Source organism: Hydra vulgaris, chromosome 05 (assembly GCF_038396675.1).
Source record: "Hydra vulgaris chromosome 05, alternate assembly HydraT2T_AEP".
Lineage (NCBI taxonomy): Eukaryota > Metazoa > Cnidaria > Hydrozoa > Anthoathecata > Hydridae > Hydra > Hydra vulgaris.
The window spans coordinates 14,166,557-14,186,170 of NC_088924.1; the positions used below are offsets into that span (position 1 = coordinate 14,166,557).

At 26.7% G+C, this 19,614-nt stretch overlaps 1 protein-coding gene across 2 annotated transcripts in view; it reads right to left on the bottom strand.

The window, feature by feature from the left end:
* The window catches only part of LOC136080600 (lysyl oxidase homolog 2-like), a 33,202-nt gene extending 18,125 nt beyond the window's left edge, over positions 1 to 15,077 (bottom strand). For both annotated transcript variants that reach the window (XM_065797451.1, XM_065797452.1), the window contains exons 1-2: positions 14,234 to 15,077; positions 499 to 691 (exon numbers count right to left, since the gene is read on the bottom strand). In XM_065797451.1, coding sequence (XP_065653523.1) covers positions 499 to 691; positions 14,234 to 14,466 — 426 coding nt within the window. In that variant the 5' untranslated portion in view covers positions 14,467 to 15,077. The remainder of the gene's footprint in view (positions 1 to 498; positions 692 to 14,233) is intronic.
* Between the last annotated feature and the right edge of the window lie 4,537 nt (positions 15,078 to 19,614).

The following is a 19,614-nucleotide window of genomic DNA, read 5'->3' on the forward strand; positions in this document are numbered from 1 at the left end:
TCAAAAAAATATTAATTGTTTTGTGTTATTACTGAGTTACTTTGAATTTAAATACCATAAACACAGCATTTTTATTGTATACACATTTGTATGTGTTTTATCTATTTCTTTTTTATATTAACCATTACAATCATGAAAGTAGTTTATCTTAGTAACTCGCTAAAAAGCCAAAACTAAAAAATATTTTTGAACCCGTTTTAGGGCCCCAAAAATTGTAAGGCCCTAGGGTATATATATGTAATCAGTTTTCTCTGTTTAAAATTCAATGCCAGCGCATGAAAAAGTATTGCCAAATGGTCACTTTTAGGCTGGCATGTGTGATTTAAAAAATCGTCTTTATTTGCTGTTTTAATTTAAAATAAAAACAGTAAAAAAGATTGCTTTGAATAAATTCTAAACGAAATAATTAAAAAAAAATGTAAAAATTAAACAAAATAATTGAAGTAAAAACATAAAAACACACATTTGACATAGTTCTCACTTTTTCTATTTAATTACCTTATTTTCTGAAGGTTTAACTTTATCATTTTCAATAACAGTAGAACAAATAACACCAGCAATCTCTTTTAAATCATTACAGTTATGTGAACCAATTCCCCTATGCCAGCAATGCAACAAATCTGATTCACTCCCCCAACACAGAACATCATCTAGCCAATAAGAAACATTTATTCCTACTAAAAATGCTGACCTAAAAAAATTAAAAAAACATGCTTTGTTATAGTTGGTGACAAATGTTGACTAAAGTGTATATACATAAACTAAAGAGGTTACAAAAATCAATTAGCATACATTAGGGTGATAACGTGCTCCATTTATTTATTACAATTAAAAATTAAAACCATTAGATAGTTTTGTTCACATTAGGGTTTCTTAAACAGGATCCTGTTTTCCCAGGGATAAAAGTAGCAGCAGGATTTCCTGGGATATCACTCTTATATCCCGGAACATAACTTTTATTTTAATTTTACATATGATAACTGTTTGAACTAATTCAACCAAAAATAAGAAAAAAATTATTGCATTTAGTTGTGTTTTATGTGTTCATATCTTAGATTAAAACCTAACACTACAAGAAATAATCTTAAACTATCTAACTCAAGGAATGCATTGCAATTTGCAATGCCATGTTTTCTTTTTTCTTGTTAAAATAAAATATGAGTAAAAGTAAAAAAGATTTCTTGCGACAAAAATAGTAAGTTTGATTTTTAAACTTATAAATTATTGAAAAGTTAAACTTTTTCTGTATTAAATTATTAAAATATTTAATAATTTTTGTCTTTAAAAAATGGCAAACAAAGACATATAAAGTCATACGTAAGGTAACATACATATGTAAGAAATATTTGTATACCATGTCAATTGTAAATGGATCGAAAGCATGCCTGTATTTTTGTAAAGAAAAATCTGGTGAATCTACAATTTGCAAAAAGTGCAATGTAAAGATAATGTGCAAAGGATTTTCGATAAGTGGGCTCTTTTGTCATTTAAAAAACGCACCTAAAGATTTGGATTTAAATATGAAGCGCCTACATGAAGATACTGGTTCAGAAATTGTGCAAAAGAAAATCACATTGTTTGTTAAACAGCAGACTATCGAGGAAATTGTGTCAAAGCTAGCAATGGTGGATGGCTTCTCAATAAATGCCATAACAAAAAGTGAATTCATTAGAAAATCATTGTCTGAAAAAGGCATGTTATTACCAAAAAATCCATCCCATGTTATGAGTATGATAAAAAAACAATATGATTTAGTTAAACAAACTGTGGTTTTAGAGTTAACAAAAGAAATATCTAGCTGGTTGCAATTTTCTTTATCGTTAGACAAATACATGTCTTTAAAAACTGACATTACTTAAATGTAAATTTACGCTTATTAACAAAGTTTTGGAACCTGGGATTGACTCTGATAGCTGGATCACTTTCTGCAGAAAAAATTGTTGATCTAGTTGAAAATAAACTGTCATATTTCAATTTATCAATTAAAATGCACACAGTGGTATTAAAATCAGCTGTGTTATGCCCACGGACTTCATTAGGCAGTATGTGATGCTCTTTACAAAAAGTCAGACTCTTCAGCAAAATATATTGAATTTGAATTGCAGTTGCAAGATTATGATGAAAGCTTGAGTGATTATGATCTGTTTGATAATGTATTTGACTGTAATGATGAGTCATACAGCTCAACAGGTGTTACGTTTATTGATGATTTACAAAATAGCATAAATATAGCCTTAACAATTCAGAAGGTTCGAAAAGTGGTTCGGATGTTCCGCATATCACCTCTTAAAAATGACGTTTCACAAATCTACGTAAAATCTTTGTTTTACAAAGAACTGAAGCTGATATTAGATGTCAAAACAAGGTGGAATAGTCTTGTTGCAATGCTAAAAAGATTCCTTAAAGTAAAAACATGTATACTAAATGCAATGATTGATTTAAAAGAAGTTCTGAATATCTCCAAAGATGAATATGCGATTATGAACGCCATAATTTCTATGCAACCGATAAAAGTTGGAATAGAAAGACTCGGTAGAAGTAACGCTACTCTACTTGACGCAGAAGGTGCAATGATATTCATCTTAGACGATTTGGCAGAGAGAAAAAATTTAATAGCTAAAAAACTGCTTCAATCTGTGAATCAGAGAATTGAAGAACACAGAAATGCCAATTTAATTGGACTACTATAATTTTTAAACAACCCAATTAGTTATAATCAGGAATCAAATATCAACTCCAACTACTCTTACCGTCCAAACATGCATTAAAAGCAACAGCAAGAAAAATGTATACCAGGTTGTACATAGAGAATGCTAGCACTAGTTCATCAAATAATAAAAAAGTTGAAGTGAGTCATGATAATGAAAGCATGGTTTCTGACCTGTCAATACCTCAACCTGTTGCTCCAAATTTATTAGACAAAAGTATTTTGACAAACAAAAATTGGATGTGACTATTTGTAATATCAAACAAGTAGAAAAAGCAGTTCTAAAAGACATTAGCAATTTAAAAAACCTCACAAAAGAAATCAAACTTTTTGAGGCAACTGGAAAGCGTAGCGAAAGTTTAGAAAGAATATACTCCACATTAATAACCATCAAGCTGACATCAATTGAATCAGAAAGAGCTTTTTCTGCCGCAGGTCTATTTATGGGAAAAATTCGTTCACGATTAAGTTACAAATCAATTGATTTTTTATGTTCTTTAAAACAATATTTTATTTCAAATAATAATACAGATTTGCGTGCTAACCTATATTATTATCTAAAATAAAATATTTAAAATAAAGATAAACTTGTGTCAGAAACCGCTTGTTATTATAATAAAAAATTATGCTTTAAAATCACGGGATAAATAAGTTACACACAGGGAATCCCGGGATGCTAAATTTACGGGAAATGAGAAACCCTAGTTCACATGTAAAAAATATGATTGTTCAGTATCTTTGGTAAAAAAAATATGTTTATAAATAAAATTTTCCAAAACGCTGTTGTGACCACATCATTTAATGAATAAACTTTATGTTATTCACAACTTTTTAAATTATGCTTTGGAATAAATGTATTTAAATTTAATAATAACTTTAAAATAAGCAATAAAAACTACCAAAAAAAATTAATGTTTAGATATGAGATAAATATTTTGGGTCCATTTCAAAAACTCCTAATTAAAGCAAAGCAGTATTTATCTCAAAATAAATAACTTTTTAGATGAGAATTGGTCAGAATTCAAATAGTAACTGTCCTTGGAACATTTTCTTTCCTTCCATTTCATTGAAAACAATTCTAATAAAAAAATCTTAATTTAACACATAAATTACTACATTGATGTCATAATTAATTAAAACGTTAATATTCACCAAAATTCTCAAGTAGAAAGCAAAACTTTAGCAATTTTGTTCTGATATTGGCTTTTTTATTTAGAAAAAAAGCCACTCTGGCAGTCTAATGCACTCACAATTTTTTTACTGGTTAATAAGGATGACTTACTTTATCATTTATCGACTACCTTTTAGCAAACAAGGGTGGACAAAACTAATTTTTTTTTTTTAAAATGATTTATTTTCCCCAAATTAGCCATTATTGTTTTGTCTGGCAGATGGGATTCTGATGATGAAATCGTTAATGAAAGTTTTAGTTTGTTTTTTTGTTTTTATTAATTTAATATTCCATATAAGTTACGAATTTTTTCTAAAATTACTATACTCTGTGCTTTATTGACAATAGAAAATTCAGCTGAAATTCAGTATCTTTGAGATTATTTTTTATTCATCAGCACTGTGTTAAGAAAAAAATGTTTTTTAAATAAATAGTTTACATTATTGCATCAAAAATTAATACAATCTGTTATCAAAAGGGATATTAATTTGATTTTTTTATCGATGATATTAAGAGATATGAAATTTTTTTTTTAACAATTAATTTGTTAAAAAAACAAAAAACTTCCAATATTCCCCCACTTACCACTTCACTCCCCCCCCCACCCCTCAAACAAAAAAAAAAGCTGTGTATGTTAGAAGTAAAATTATTGTTGAAGAGCCATATTGAGTATCCCTTTAATAACTCACAAGTCAGCTACTAAATACAATAATTTGCTTTAAATAACCAGGAAAAAAATAACACTAAAATCCAATGAGAAGGAAATAGACAAAAAATGAAAAAAAATATTTAACATATCAAAACATGTAAAACTAAATTTCTGTCAAATCAGCACCTCTGTTGAATGCTTGAAAAAAAGACTGGTAGGATTTGCACAGCATCATACTCTTTATATAACTGTTTAATACATTTAATATACAAATTTATACAAGTTTAATATAATGTTTAAACTACAGTGTTAATATTATTTATAATAATATCTACATATCATTTATACTAAAGTGTTAAAATACTAAATTATTATATAATAGTGATTTTACTACATGCCATAGTTGCCCCAGTGTAAATTGATTTAAATAAATATAGATATGGATGATCAGAAATTATGTGACAAATAAAAAGCAATAGGAAAGTGGAACATGTGATAAATAAAACTATTCATCCATCAAGTTCATCCATCCATCCATCAAGTTCATCCATCCATCCATCCATCAAAAATTAAAAAAAGGGCTGGAAACTATGCTCTCATATGATAACCACATACTTAGACACCAACAAAAAAAACTTGAAAATACTTCAGACTTTCAAAGTGATGATGATAAAAGTTCCTCATTAAAAATGTAAAGATAACAGTCCTCTATTAAAAAATAAATAAAGAAAAAAAAAGTAAATAAAGATAACAGTCCTCTATTTAAAAAGAAAGTAAAGTGAATATAAGCACAAATCAAAGTAAAAAAAAATGTGTCAACAGTCATCAAAACAAGGTATGTTACATGCTAAATAAGATCTACAATGTATTGCATACAAAATATGCAATACTTAGACCTATAAATTAATAAAGATAATTAGACTTAGTTTAACATGTAACATACCTTGTTTTGATTACTGTCGACACATTTTTTTACTGTGGTTTGTGCATAAATACACTTTACTTCCTTTTTAAATTGGAGACTGTTATCTTTATTTATTTATTTTCTTTTTTTTTTATTTATTTATTTTTTAATGGAGGTCTTTTATCCAGTGACGGATCCAGGGGGAGATGGAGGATTATGCATCCCCCCCTCCCACCACCACCAGGATCTGAAAGTTCTAAAATATCTTAGAAATTGAGGACTTTTTTTATTTTTATTTTTAGGAGATGCAAACATGGTGCAAAAAACAAAAATATTTTAACATCCTCCCCCCCCACCACCAAAAGTTCCTGGATCTGTCACTGCTTTATCATTATCACTTTGAAATTCTTAAGTATTTCCAAGTCCTTCTATAGGTGTATCAGTAAACATTTATTAATATGAGAGCATAATTTCCAGTTGTGTCCTTTTTTAATTTTTGATGGATGTAGACCTTGTAACTATGTAGACCTTTAAGGTGTATGTAGACACTAATTATGTCCTACCTCAAGTTCATTTTGATATTTATAGAAATGTTAAGAGGAAGCAGAAATAATAATAAAAAACAAAAACAAACTAAAAACACTCAGAAAGAAAAATGCACTTCATTTTAATAGTAAAAGAATAGATTAAAAAAATACAAACTGTAATTTTCAAAAATTGTAAAAAAGAAATCAAATTAGTAGTTTTTGTTATTACTAAATGGTAATGTTGAAAGTTATTTAATTGCATCTGTGGTTTGCTAAATGACTTCAATTTGTAGGTAGCCATCAGATTATTTGTGATACAATTGAAGTAAACACAAGGACTATTGGTGGTAAAGTAGCTTTTCTAAATTTTTCAAATATTCATATAGAAAGGATTGTTTGTTCCACAATATATTAGTCAGCATGCATAAATTTATCAAAAATACTAAAAACATAATTATTACATCTATATAAGTATCGCTGTTGAGATTTAACATTTAAATTTATGACAGCTTTTTTTGAACCTCAGACCATTTAGTTCTGAAGCAAACGATGAAACCAATGCGCAAAAGCTACTCAATTTTTAACTTTGCTCTTAAAATTGTTTACTGTTGATGCTTTAATGGTTGATTCTGGTAGACGATTCCATGCTTTTACTATTTGATTTGTAAAGAAATGTTCCTGATTTAGGCATTTAACCTGTCGAATGCGAAACCTATGTTGATTCCTTTTTGTATTGGCAGCTGGTGACAATAAAAGTTATGCAAAAGACTTAGGTGGATTGACCCATGACATAAATTCAATATGATAAAAAAAATTATAAAATTGAATTAAATCATCATGTTTTCTTCTTTCAGTCAAAATTATTAGACTTAGTTTGATTAACTTTTCTTTATATAATAGGTGTCTAATTTCAGGTATCAACTTAGTTGCACTTCTCTGAACATTTTCAATATATTAAAATCATTTTTAAAGTAAAGATTCCATACTTCAGCGGCGAATTCAAGATGTGGTCTTACTTACACACAAAAGATGGTGTTCTATTGACGTCACGATGTAAACATAATTACTCCATTACAACATTAGTTAAACGCAAGGCTAATTACTATTATCTGTTAAAGTGGTTCTTATCGAAAAAACAGTTAAAAAGTTTATTATTTTGAATAAATTTATGTAGAATTTAATTCTCTTTTTTATGATATAATTAACTTTTTTTGTTCAAACTAAAGCTCAATATTAAATAACTTATTTTCTAAACATTGTCAAACAAGGTAATTAACCTTAGCAACTAAGTAAATTGTAAATAACTTGAACAATAATACAATACAAACAAGCAAAACCACAAACTTAGAAGAATGTGTGATTTTAGAGGCAATCAACACTCATACAAAAAAGTTGTAGAAGATCCAAATGACTACGATTTTACTATAAACTAAAATACTATAAATTTCAAGTTGTTGAAAATTTATGTTTATCTTTAGCTGAAATTCCAGAATTTTTTTCATAAAACATAGACTTTTTATTTACAATTTAACTCCTAGCATGGTTGATGGTCATAAATTAAACTTTAAAGGTAAAAGCTGTGTGTTTAAAAGTAGCTGCTCTTTACATTGAACCCTGCAGTTAAAAAAAGTTTATGCATTTGATGAAAGTTTGATATAAAGGTCTTCATTGGTTTTAAGATATGTAAGAAGTAAAAAATACAAATCAAATTGAAAAAATTTATAAAATAAGTTGTGACATTTTAAGGACTTTTATGTATAGTACAAGCCTGTTGTAGGTTGATCTCCTGCCACTAAATAAACACTTCGAAAAGCACATGAAGCTATTGCAGTATTATTTATGGCTTGTGCTGCTTAAAGAAATTAAAAAAAATTGGAGAAAAGGCCATTCATCATTGAGAGTTGTAAAACCTCATAACAGTAATAAAACAGTATTCAGATATTGTCAGAGAATTGTGAACCGTGTAAAATTGTGGAATGCAGATAAAAATATTGATTATCACTTAAAAAATTGATTTTACTTCATGGATTTGTTAGCAAAGTTTACATTTACATTTTACTACAGTTTACATTACATTTAATTTTACTACATGGATTAATATACAACACCTAAGTTAGAGCTTGAGTAGAAACCAATATTAATGTTAAACCAATATTAATTTTTAAAATTATATATAATCAACTTTTTTAAGATTGTTTAATTGTGTAGTGTTTTTTTTTTCATTAACAATTTATAAAATCTGTTTCAAAAACTCAACAAAAATGTAGTTTTTTCTTCTTTCTATAGGAACCATTACAATAATAATAAGTCTATAAGATATCAAGGTTAGAGAGGATAAACCCCAAAAACTTAAAATTAGTAGTAAATGTCCATGAAATCCACCACAAAAAAAGATCTTCAGCAAGTCGTCAAATTTTTATTTCCAAATCTGTAATACTATATTTTTTTATTTCAACAATAGGTGTTTAGCTGTATATATTGTTGTGAAAATGGAGAAACATGCTCAAACATTACAGGCTGCTACTGCAATTCAGTATGTTACAAAATTACAGCCTGTTAGTGGGGTAGACTTGTATAAATTAAAATTTAACAAATAAACACAAATCATAAATCACTTCCTTACGTGGAGTACTTCCGTAAAGTATACACATATGCTTAGCAGATATTGTATGCCTACAAATAATTTATTTATGGATGAGCCTAAATATATGTATTGTTGAAGCATAAAAGAAAATTAATAAGGAATATCAATATCATAGAGATATTTATTTTGTTCCTTACAAACTGAACTAAAAAAAAAAGGTATAAAAAAGTTGCTGTCTAAAAAGTACTTAAAAGTCCTGCTACATATTACATTTAAAATTATATATATATATATATATATATATATATATATATATATATATATATATATATATCTTTCATTGTTCAGGTGAAACACCTTTAGAATTAAAGTAAGCAGAGCATACTTTCCAGGATTTGGTTGGTTCTTTTTGCCTATTAACTGCTGCAATCCACTCGCAGTGCCTCTTACAACTCAAGCATTTTACTATCTTGATGCTTAATAATAGCTGGAAAACTATGAAAAGATATTTTGTCACTATCATGGTATCAACTGTTGACTTGAGCAAATGTTGACAAAACAAGTACTTGGGATAGTTTTACTGACAAAAACAATATAATTTGTTTCTATGAAAAAAAATGTATATATATTTTTACACATGTTTCAAAACAACCTCTTTAAAAATGTATAATGAAAATAAATAAACCAACTTTCTATAATTAAAAATCTCTTTATTTAAACTTTTATTTTCACCTATAAAATTCAAATTAGAAAAGTTGTACTTTATATAGAACACCATTCTAAAAAAAGTTGTAATGTGTATTATTTCAAATGTACTAGTCCAGCATTTTTTTTGTCAATTTGAGAATATTTTTGAAATACGTGTATTTAAAAATTGATTTCTTGAAAATCCAGAAAACTTAAAACGTGCAGAATTATGTTACTTCATAGTCTCAAAAAAAGGTTGTGTTATTAAAACTGCACATGTCCAACACAGTTTACGTTCAGTGGTAATATATAGAATTGTACATAAGGCCCACAACTAACAACACCTTCAAATGGCAAAGAGTCACCTCTTCTGAGAAACTCATTGCACACTAATCAACGAAATGAAATAGATCTTCTAAGCATAATAACAACTTGCTTGAAAACGTTTTAATACTTACATCTATTACGTATTTACTAGTATTATTTATAAAAGTCCTTGAAATGTTATAACTTATTTCAAAACATTTTTAGAATTTGATTTGTGTCCTCTTCCTACTTTGCTAATGCAGATCTTTCAATCAATTTCGTCTACTATGTATACTTTTATTTGCAGCAGAATTTGATGCAAAGAAGGGTTAATTAAAAACACTGGTTTTATGCAAGCTTCTAAATTTAAAGTTTAGCTTATGAACAGCACCCATGTGATAAGTTAATTTGTCAATAAAAAGTTTGTTTTATAAAAAACATTCTTGACATGACAGCAAAAAGATACACATATAATTTCAACTATTTGAAGTTTATAATAAAATTATAATCATTTGGAACTTGTTTCTACGCAACTTGTTTACATCTTTAGCACTAGTGTTGATCGCCTCTAAAATCATACATTCTTCCAAGTTTGTGGTTTCACTTGTTGCCAATTATTATTGTTATTAATTATTATTAAATACTTTTAATATACTAAAGCAATTTAATAAGTAATTCAGCATATTATTTATATACATAGCATTTTAAAATATTAATACAATTTCATAAGTTATTTAACATGTTTAAACAACCAAAATGTTTCACTGTGTCTGAGTTATTTATGTTATCAAATTGACAATAATATTTAAAAAAAAGAAAAGAATCTTATGTGTTATAATATTTAAAAGAAGATGTTCAAAATGTAAAACCAAAATAATTAAGTCTATTTTTGAATGCTTCAGAGTACTTTATATACAGTTTACTTATTTGACCATTACTTATAAATTATTAGTAATTTTCAAATAAGTAAACTGTATATAGAGTACTCCAATGCATTCAAATTTTTCGTTTTCATAGGTGTATTATATTATTAATATAATACACCTTTGAAAACAAATTATTTAATAGAGTTTTATTTTAAGCAAAAATAAGTTACTTATATTGTGAGATAGATAATTAGGTTCTACATAAATTTATTCAATAATAATCTTTAAAAATCTATCTACTTCAAGGTATGTTATCTAAATAATTATTTAGATAACATACCTTGTTATAATTAACGTACTAATTACAACTATAATTGTAATCAAATACGTTATGCTTATAAACGCTCCCTTTGTTTACTTTATTTGCCATACAGTGTGGCGGCCGCGAATTTTAATGTCATATGATAGAATACCATCTATATAGCTTTTTGAAAGTGTCACAAGTTTTATAAGAGAAAACTTTGGTAATATTATCTAATTTACAACTTGCTCTTGAAGCCACTGCTTTGATCTGCATAGCTCATTCTTATTTGTCTAATACAATAACTCCTAAATCTCTTTCAATGTTTGTTGTTAACAAATTGATCTTACTCTCATTATCAGTGATATAACAATTGAAATTTTGACTGTGTTTACCAAAATGTATTACTTTACATTTATCAATATTGTCCATGCTCCACTTAAATATCTATTCTACTAACTTATCAAAATCATTTTAAATAACATTACAATCTATTAAAGAATTAACCAGTGCAATAGACTTGTTATCATCTGCATACAATTTTATAGTGTTAAGTATTTGTTCTTGTAAATCATTTATATAAATCAAAATTAATAATGAACATAATACAGATCCTTCCACTACTCCACTCTCAACATTTTGCCATGGTGAAGTGATGTCGCTCAAGATTATTGCTTGTCGTCTGACTCGATTCAATTTGATAAACTGGATTTAATGTTGTAGGATGATAATTTTAATAACAAACGCTTATGCGGAACACAATCAAATGCTTTTTTTAAATCAGTCATGTGATTTTCTGTTGTCTTTACCACTAGTATTTCTGTTGTCTTTACCACTAAAAGATTTTCTAAAACCATGTTGATGAATTGTCAAAAGTTTATTAGAATTTAAATAATTAATTCACCAGTTATGATTCATTTTAAGATCTTGCAGGGGATTGAAGTTAAAAATATTGAACAATAACTAGGTTTAAGTTTACTTCCTTCTTTGAAAAGAGGAGTTACATTTGCTTTTTTCATTCTTCTGGGATTAAACCATTTTATATTGACTTCTTATAAATAGGATATAACTCTAAACTCAATATATTAGTCAGGTCCCATAGATTTTTTAATGTCTGTTTTTAGAATTTAATTTTTTACCAGTTCTTTAGAAACATAAATTTCTTCAACATAGTCAGAAGAAATTTATGTTTCTAAAGAACTGGTAACCTTGAGTGACTATTTTAAACAGATTTAAAATAGTCACTCAAGGTACACATTATTTTTACTTTATTAATGACAATGGTACCATCTTTATTTTCAACTGCTTGAATGTAGCTTTTTTTTTTTTTTTACTACTATTAAGTTGGGAGTTAATAAGAAAAAGAAAGATTAGAGTTATAGAGCAAGGAAACAGTTGACAAAGACTTGAAAAGTTGCAGATTGTATGAATCAGGAAAACATGAAGATGGGAGAAAGTTCCAAAGGGTTGAAGTACGGGGAAAAAAACTAGACAAATAAAAGTTTTAAGAGCATGCAGGGATAGATACAGTAAAAGAATAAGACTTTGCTGAATGACGAGTCAAGCATGAATGAATTTTAATTGATAGAACTAGAGATGATAGCTCCTTTGATCAGCGACCATGATAGTATTTGTAGAAAAAAGAAAGAGATGCAACTTTATGCTGGTGGGAAAGAGGCTCAAGCTGAGCAGTAAGAGCGGGTCCAACTACAATTACAATGTGTTTTTGGACCTTGTCTAGAAGAGAAAGAGCATCATTAGAAGAACCAGCACAAATGTAACAACAGTATTCCATACAGGGACAAATAAGAGATTTGTAGAGGTAGAGAATGAAATCAGGAGAGAAAATGGCAAGTACAATAAAGAGAAGCAACCTTAGCGGATGCTAATTTAGCGATCGATTGTATATATAGTTTCCATCAAAGGTCAGTAGTAAAAAATAATCCAAGAAGACGTAAAGAAGAGGACTCAGTGAAAAGTTGCTATTTATTAATATAGGAATGTCTACAGTATTGCGATAGTTGTTTGCAGTAAATAACTGAGTTTTGTTGGAATAAAAATTTATAAGCCACTGCAAGCCCCACTCTGTTACAGAAGTGAGATCAGATTTAAGATTGGCTGCCTTTTCTAAGTGATCAAAAAGAGAAGATATTTTATTAATACAGGAGTATAAAGTTGAGTCATCAGCAAAAAGAGCTACAAGTATCTTAGGTACGAGGTTGTTGGAAAGATCATTTATGCAGATAAGAAACAAAACAGGACCAAGACTAGAACCTTGAGATATATATATATATATATATATATATATATATATATATATATATAAATTAGTAAAAACACTTATCTAATTTTTAATTGCCTTCAACATTATGTTTCTCCATTAGTAGGTTCATAGGAAGTAGGTTCTTCCTGACGAACCTACTGATATCAAAACATAATGTTGAAGACAACTAAAAATTAGATAAGTGTTTTTACTAATTTATATATATATATATATATATATATATATATATATATATATATATATATATATATATATATATATATATATTTATGTATATATATATATTTATGTATATATATATATATATATATATATATATATATATATATATATATATATATATATATATATATATATATATAGTATATATATATATATATATATATATATATATATATATATATATATATATATATATATATATATATATATAATCAACTGCAAAGCAATTTGAAAAAAAAAAAAAATTATATATATATATATATATATATATATATATATATATATATATGTATGTATGTATGTGTGTGTGTGTGGTCAAAAAATTGAAAAGGTGGAATTAGGTTGGTGGCTATCCGTTAATTACATCAAAAAGTAAGGTATGGGAGGGGGATTTGAAGACAAGGAGGAGGTCAAGAAAAGTAAGTGTAAATTTTAATAAATTTAATTACTTTCAAAAAGAAAAACTAGATGTGCTCTGAAAGCTTGACAAATTGCTGACAAGAGAAAGGGGAGGAGGTTAAAACAGCCAAAAAATTTGGGTCACATTTGCTTTAGTTCTATTTTGCATATGGACCATTTTAACCTATTTTTTATTTAAAAATAATCAGGGATGGCGCAATACCCTTCGACATTTAACGGGGTCCTTAATATTACCAAAAATAGTTGCTCAAAAAATAGGCCTACGTGGCATTCAAACGATGCGAAATTATGTAAAAGTTTTGATAAAATGACCATTTTATATTAAAATTATTATTATAGATTTGCATATACACTATGGTTTTTTAATGCAATATAAAAAACTGCATTTTTGCAATTTTTTCGATGTATAATTTTTTTCAATATGTTTTTAATAATATTAAGAACCCCATCTTCGCTTTCCCTACCTCCCCCTCTCCCTCTCTTCACACGTTTTTTAGACAACTAGTTAGATAATATTTTACTTTATTAAAAAATATTTAAAACGATATTTTTATTTAATTAAACACATTTTTGAGTTAGTGTTTTGTAGTATTTATGTTACTTACTTTATTGTAGCAGAAATTGCTTTCGTGAAACCAAGCTGTCGACATACTACTTTAGCATCTCTTAAATCCCAACTATCGTCGCATACATATTTCCATTTTCCGTCTAAAAATACCTCTACGTTTCCTTCGTAACTATTGTTACTTCCAGATAGTCGCAATAGGGAAGTCTCAAGTTTAACACGCGTGTTAAGCAGTACTAAGGAAAAAGCAACTAGCAAAAATAAAATACTCATGTCACCGTTATAAGTAAAATATGATTTTATTATGATAAATAGTTTTGTTTAGGAATTATTAGTGTGTTGTCATTGCAGTTCACTTTAGAAAAGAACATTACATTTTTCCCCCGTTCACAGTTACTGTTTATTTAACGTCGTTCATCAAATAAATTTTTTTTAACTTAAGATATACTCCGTAAGAAGAAAAAATTAAAGATTATTTTGTTTACTTAAGAGTGCCTTCAATACAAATTTAAAGTAGGACGCCAAGCATGTACCTAAAATCTGCTTGACAAATGGTCAGACAAAAAACGTGCTAACATTGTAGCTTTAAATGGCTTTAGTTATTAAATTCTAAAAAACTTTAACATAAAAAACAAACAATATTTTTTTTTTTTTTTTAGTTTAATGGTTTTTTGCAGTTGACTTTATTAATTAAAAAAAAAAATTCAAACTTTTTTATTCTATTCCATTTTTAATTTATTTGCTATTTTTTAGTCAAATTAAGACAACCATTTTTAAACGATATTAAGAACGTTTATTCATATCAAAAAACGTTCCAAATAGCACGCTCAAACATCACGTTCTCTTTTTACTAGAACAAAAATTTAAAGCTTTAAGTAACTTACAGCTTTAAAACATTTTAAGGTACCAGCATTCTCTAAATCTGCAGTTGACACCCATAGTTAAAAATTACCGTATAAATATGGTTTTACAATTAAAAAACTAGATTTTGTTAAGCAATTGTAGTTATTAATTGTTAATGTTGTTATTATATTATCAATTATAAATCTGTTATTATTGTTTTGTTATGCAATTTATCAATCAGCCGTTTGGCGAGTAAAAACCATTTGTCACGCGCAAAGTAAGTTCCGTTTGTTTTTCTTATTGATATAATAAAGATTACATCATGGATTAAGAATTTTTTAAAACCACACAAGTCAATTTTCGTTTTAATATATTTGGAAAGTTTCAAATATTTTAATTTTTATAAACAGCCATAGTTAGAGTTAGTTTTAAAATAATTTGTGTATGTGGTATAAGTTTATTTATTTCAACTATTCAATAGCTTTACAGAAAATAATAATAATAACAATAAAATAAAACCAACATTTACATAAATTTAAGAATTGGCTTTTAAATAAAAAGGTGAGATACACAGTGGTCAAAAATGCTTGAAAATGCGGAATAATTAAAAAATACTTATTTTTAAAAAGAAACTTTTTATGACTTAATAATTTTCAAACATTTGAGAAAGTATACTTGGAATAACTTCTTTCTTGTGCACTGAATTATTACATTTCGTCCCATTAAAGGAGTCAGGGTAGAAATTAAATCATAGAAACTAAAAAATATCAAAATATTTATACTGTTTGAGGTTAAATTTTTTAATATGTTGATTCCAGTTTTACGCATTTGGAGATAATTTGAAGCAAGATTATTCCTAAAAGAAGCTCAGTGTAAAGGGATTAACTTGAAAGTCACAGAGAGTTAAGAATGCCAGATCGTTTTCAAAATTGACCAAATTAAAAAAAAAAAACTTAGAAAAATTGAATTTCAGGTCTTTGTCCAACTCTGTCCAATTCTGTAAAAACTTAATTGTTTTTTTTTTTGTTTGTTTATTTTTTGTTTTGTTTTTTTTATTTCGCTTACATTAAAATGTCACAGTACAATTATATGCCGTATATATGGTGTTACATTTTAAAAAATTCCATAATTAAAATTATCAGCATAATTAAAATAAGAAAAACAATCACATATATAAATATAAGCATATATTCACTTACACATGTATAGATACGCACATATATAAACTGCTAACAATTAAACATAAGCTAGGATCTGGAAGAAGATCACAAGATCTTTTCGTCAGAACCTTATAAAATACAAGCAAGCAAAATAAAGACAAGTATAACATACAATAAAATAAATTAAAAATTAGAATAAAAAAATAATAAAATTCAATTTTTTTTTTTTTTTTTCTCTTAAAATGTTATAGCTGTTTTTTTAATTTAACATTATATTTTGCCGTTTAATAAATATAACAGTTTCCATAAATTTACAATTAAGTTAATGGTCGGAGCAAGAAGAAGGCGTTGATTTGCCTTATCGCCGAGCACCGTGTTACAATTTATAATTTTTACAAAGTTGTTTCAAGAATATATAGTATAAAAGAAAAATGGAATGAATGTTTACAAAAAATATATAAAAAATGAAGTAGATATCGTTTAATACATAATATTATAAATAGATTGGGTAAAAGTAAGAGTGAATATATAAAACTTTATAAGTTTAATGAATTTTATATAAAAATATATAAGTTAAATAACAATTTTCAGAATATTAGAAGTATCTAAGTATATTATCGAGTAAAAATATTTAATATTTTTTTAGATTGAGCTTGAAAAGATAAAAGGAAGTTGGTTGATAGAAATTCCGCAGGACAATATAATTCCATAGTTGAGGTCCACGAGAAGCAATGCAAAATTGATTAAATTTTGTGTGACAAAGTTTATTAATTTTGTTATATTGTAAGTTATTTTTGTTGAAATGTTTGTAAATTCTATTAGACATTATTCTTTCTAAAATTTTTGAAAATACCGGAAGAACAGAGATGAGACGATAGTTGCTAATATTTGATCTGTCACCATCTTTAAAGATAGGAGTAACTTTAGCAACTTTTAATTGGTCTGGGAATATTCCTTGATTAATAGAAGCTTTAAAAACTTTAAAAAGAACATGTTTTAATATACCGAGACAATTGTTAATTGCATAGCTTAAATTTGAGGCTTTCCAAAATGGTTAAGTGATTCTTAATCAATACTTTGTAGTTTTTACAGAGTTGGATAAAGATTAGAAATTCAATTTTTCTAAGTTTTTTTTTTAAATTTGGTCAATTTTGAAAACAATCTGGCATTCTTTACTCTCTGTGACTTTCATGTTAATCCCTTTACACTGAGCTTCTTTTAAGAATAATCTTGCTTCAAATTATCTCTAAATTTGTAAAACTAGAATCAACATATTAAAAAATTTAACCTTAAACAGTAAAATTTTACAGTAATATTTTGATATTTTTCAATTTCTATAATTTAATTTCTACCTTGGCTCCTTTAATGGAATGAAATGTAATAATTCAGTCCACTAGAAAGAAATTATTCCAAGTTTACTTTTTTGAAGGTTTGAAAATTATTAAGTCATAAAAACTGAGTTTCTTTTTAAAGATTAGTAATTTTGAATTTTTTCGCATTTTCAAGCATTTCCTACCACTTTGAGGTAATTGATTTAACAACTTTATTTTTTACGGATAGTGTCCTAGCTTAGAAAACCAATGGAAATCTTTAATTAAGGCTTGCGTTAGTAAATGCTTTATAATATATTTTATATTAAAAGTTAGTAATAGGACAGATTAGGGTAATATGAGCACCTTGGTAATATGAGCATACTTAAAGATTTCTCAGATATAAGCAGTGAAGTTAAAGTTGCTTTGTTTTTTTGAATCTGCTTTATGTGGTGATAACAGGAATCAGTACAATTAGTGCAAATTTATACGCATTAATTAGCGGCTATCATCTAATTAAAAAGCTGTTAATTTTTTTGCGTTTTTAAAATAATATCATCAGACATGAATAAATCTGTGGCGCGAAATTTCGGTGCTAAAACAATGAAATTAATTTTTTTATAAAGAAAAATATGTTAGCTAAAAATCCAATCTATATTTGTTTGAAAACAAATCATAGAAATATTTAGTTTTGACTTTATTTAAAGATACAATTTTTGTGCAATATGAGCATGCTTTAATTACTCAGTGTTTTTCATTGAAGTTACCTGGTTTAAAGTCCTAAAATAGCAGTGGTTTCAATTGCTTTTTTAAAGTAGTAAAAATTTAATATTTTTCTGTAATTTAAAATCAAAAAATTTGAGTTTTTATCGTTCAAAGGTTCAATTTAATAAAATTGAAAAAATAACAAACTAATTTTTTTTTGTTGTTGTTGCGTAAAACATAGTAGTATTGTTTCAACAAAAAGTGACCTAAAAATTGACCTTTTAATGATAAGTTTTGTTAATAACAACTCATTACATTCCAAAAATTAGTTCTAATTGTCAGGTTGGTATTCTTTTACTTAATTAATTTTATTATTAAACGTTCAAAAGACGTCCTAAACGTCTTTTGAACGTTTTTAAGACGTCTTTTGGAACCAAATGCCGGCAGTATGCTTAAAATCATTTATACATTTAATTATTCATAAGATAAAGCAAATTCAGTATATAATCAATATTCATAAAAAAAAATTTTTTTTACAGTTATTAGGAAACATTCACACCATGTCGTTCTTAAATATTATTACCGAAAACTGAAGTGCCATTGTACCGAACATGACTTTTTAATTTAAAATGCTTTGCATTCAGTGCTATAAGGTTTTTGGGTTGACATGTAGCATAATGAAAATTGTTCTTACTGTATAATTTCAAAAGATTGGTCCTTTTTAGATGTAATTTTCGCCAAGTACAAAAAATTTTTAATAAAGTTTTTTATAAGTTTAAACAGTCTAAAGTAGAACTCTTCGAACAAAAACATACATTCACAATAGGATTCAATTTACAATTTTATTATACTAGGTTTTAATAAGAAGTTTTTGTGAATAAGAATTTTTCGCATTTAGTTTTACAATCATTTTCTTTAAGATAAAAAAATAATTGGAGAAAGATTTTAAATCAACGAATGAATTTAATATTTCGAGTTAAATTTTTGAAAACTTACTCAATTACACCAAAATAATTACTAGTTGGTATATTCAAGATAACTAATCTTATGTTTAAATTGTTTTCGTAAACCATTTGACTTTATAGCTTGTAGTAGAAAAAAATCTTTTTCAAAATAACAAACTTAAGGCGTATTGTTAACATTATCATATTATTAAGCATTATCATTAACAAGGGTGGCAGGGTGAAGGGTGGGCCCTTAAATTTCATTTATTATGCAAACGTCTTATTTTATTACCACTCCCAAAGAATTAGCAGAATTATTAGCATAGAACTCTTTCTTTAATTTATCTACTAAATTTAATGATCTCATTCTTTCTGTCATCTTAGAAAAGCAGATTTATCTACTGTTAGGCATCCAAATCGGTCAAGTTTTTTTTCTTTTCTTAACTTTTCTACAGTAAA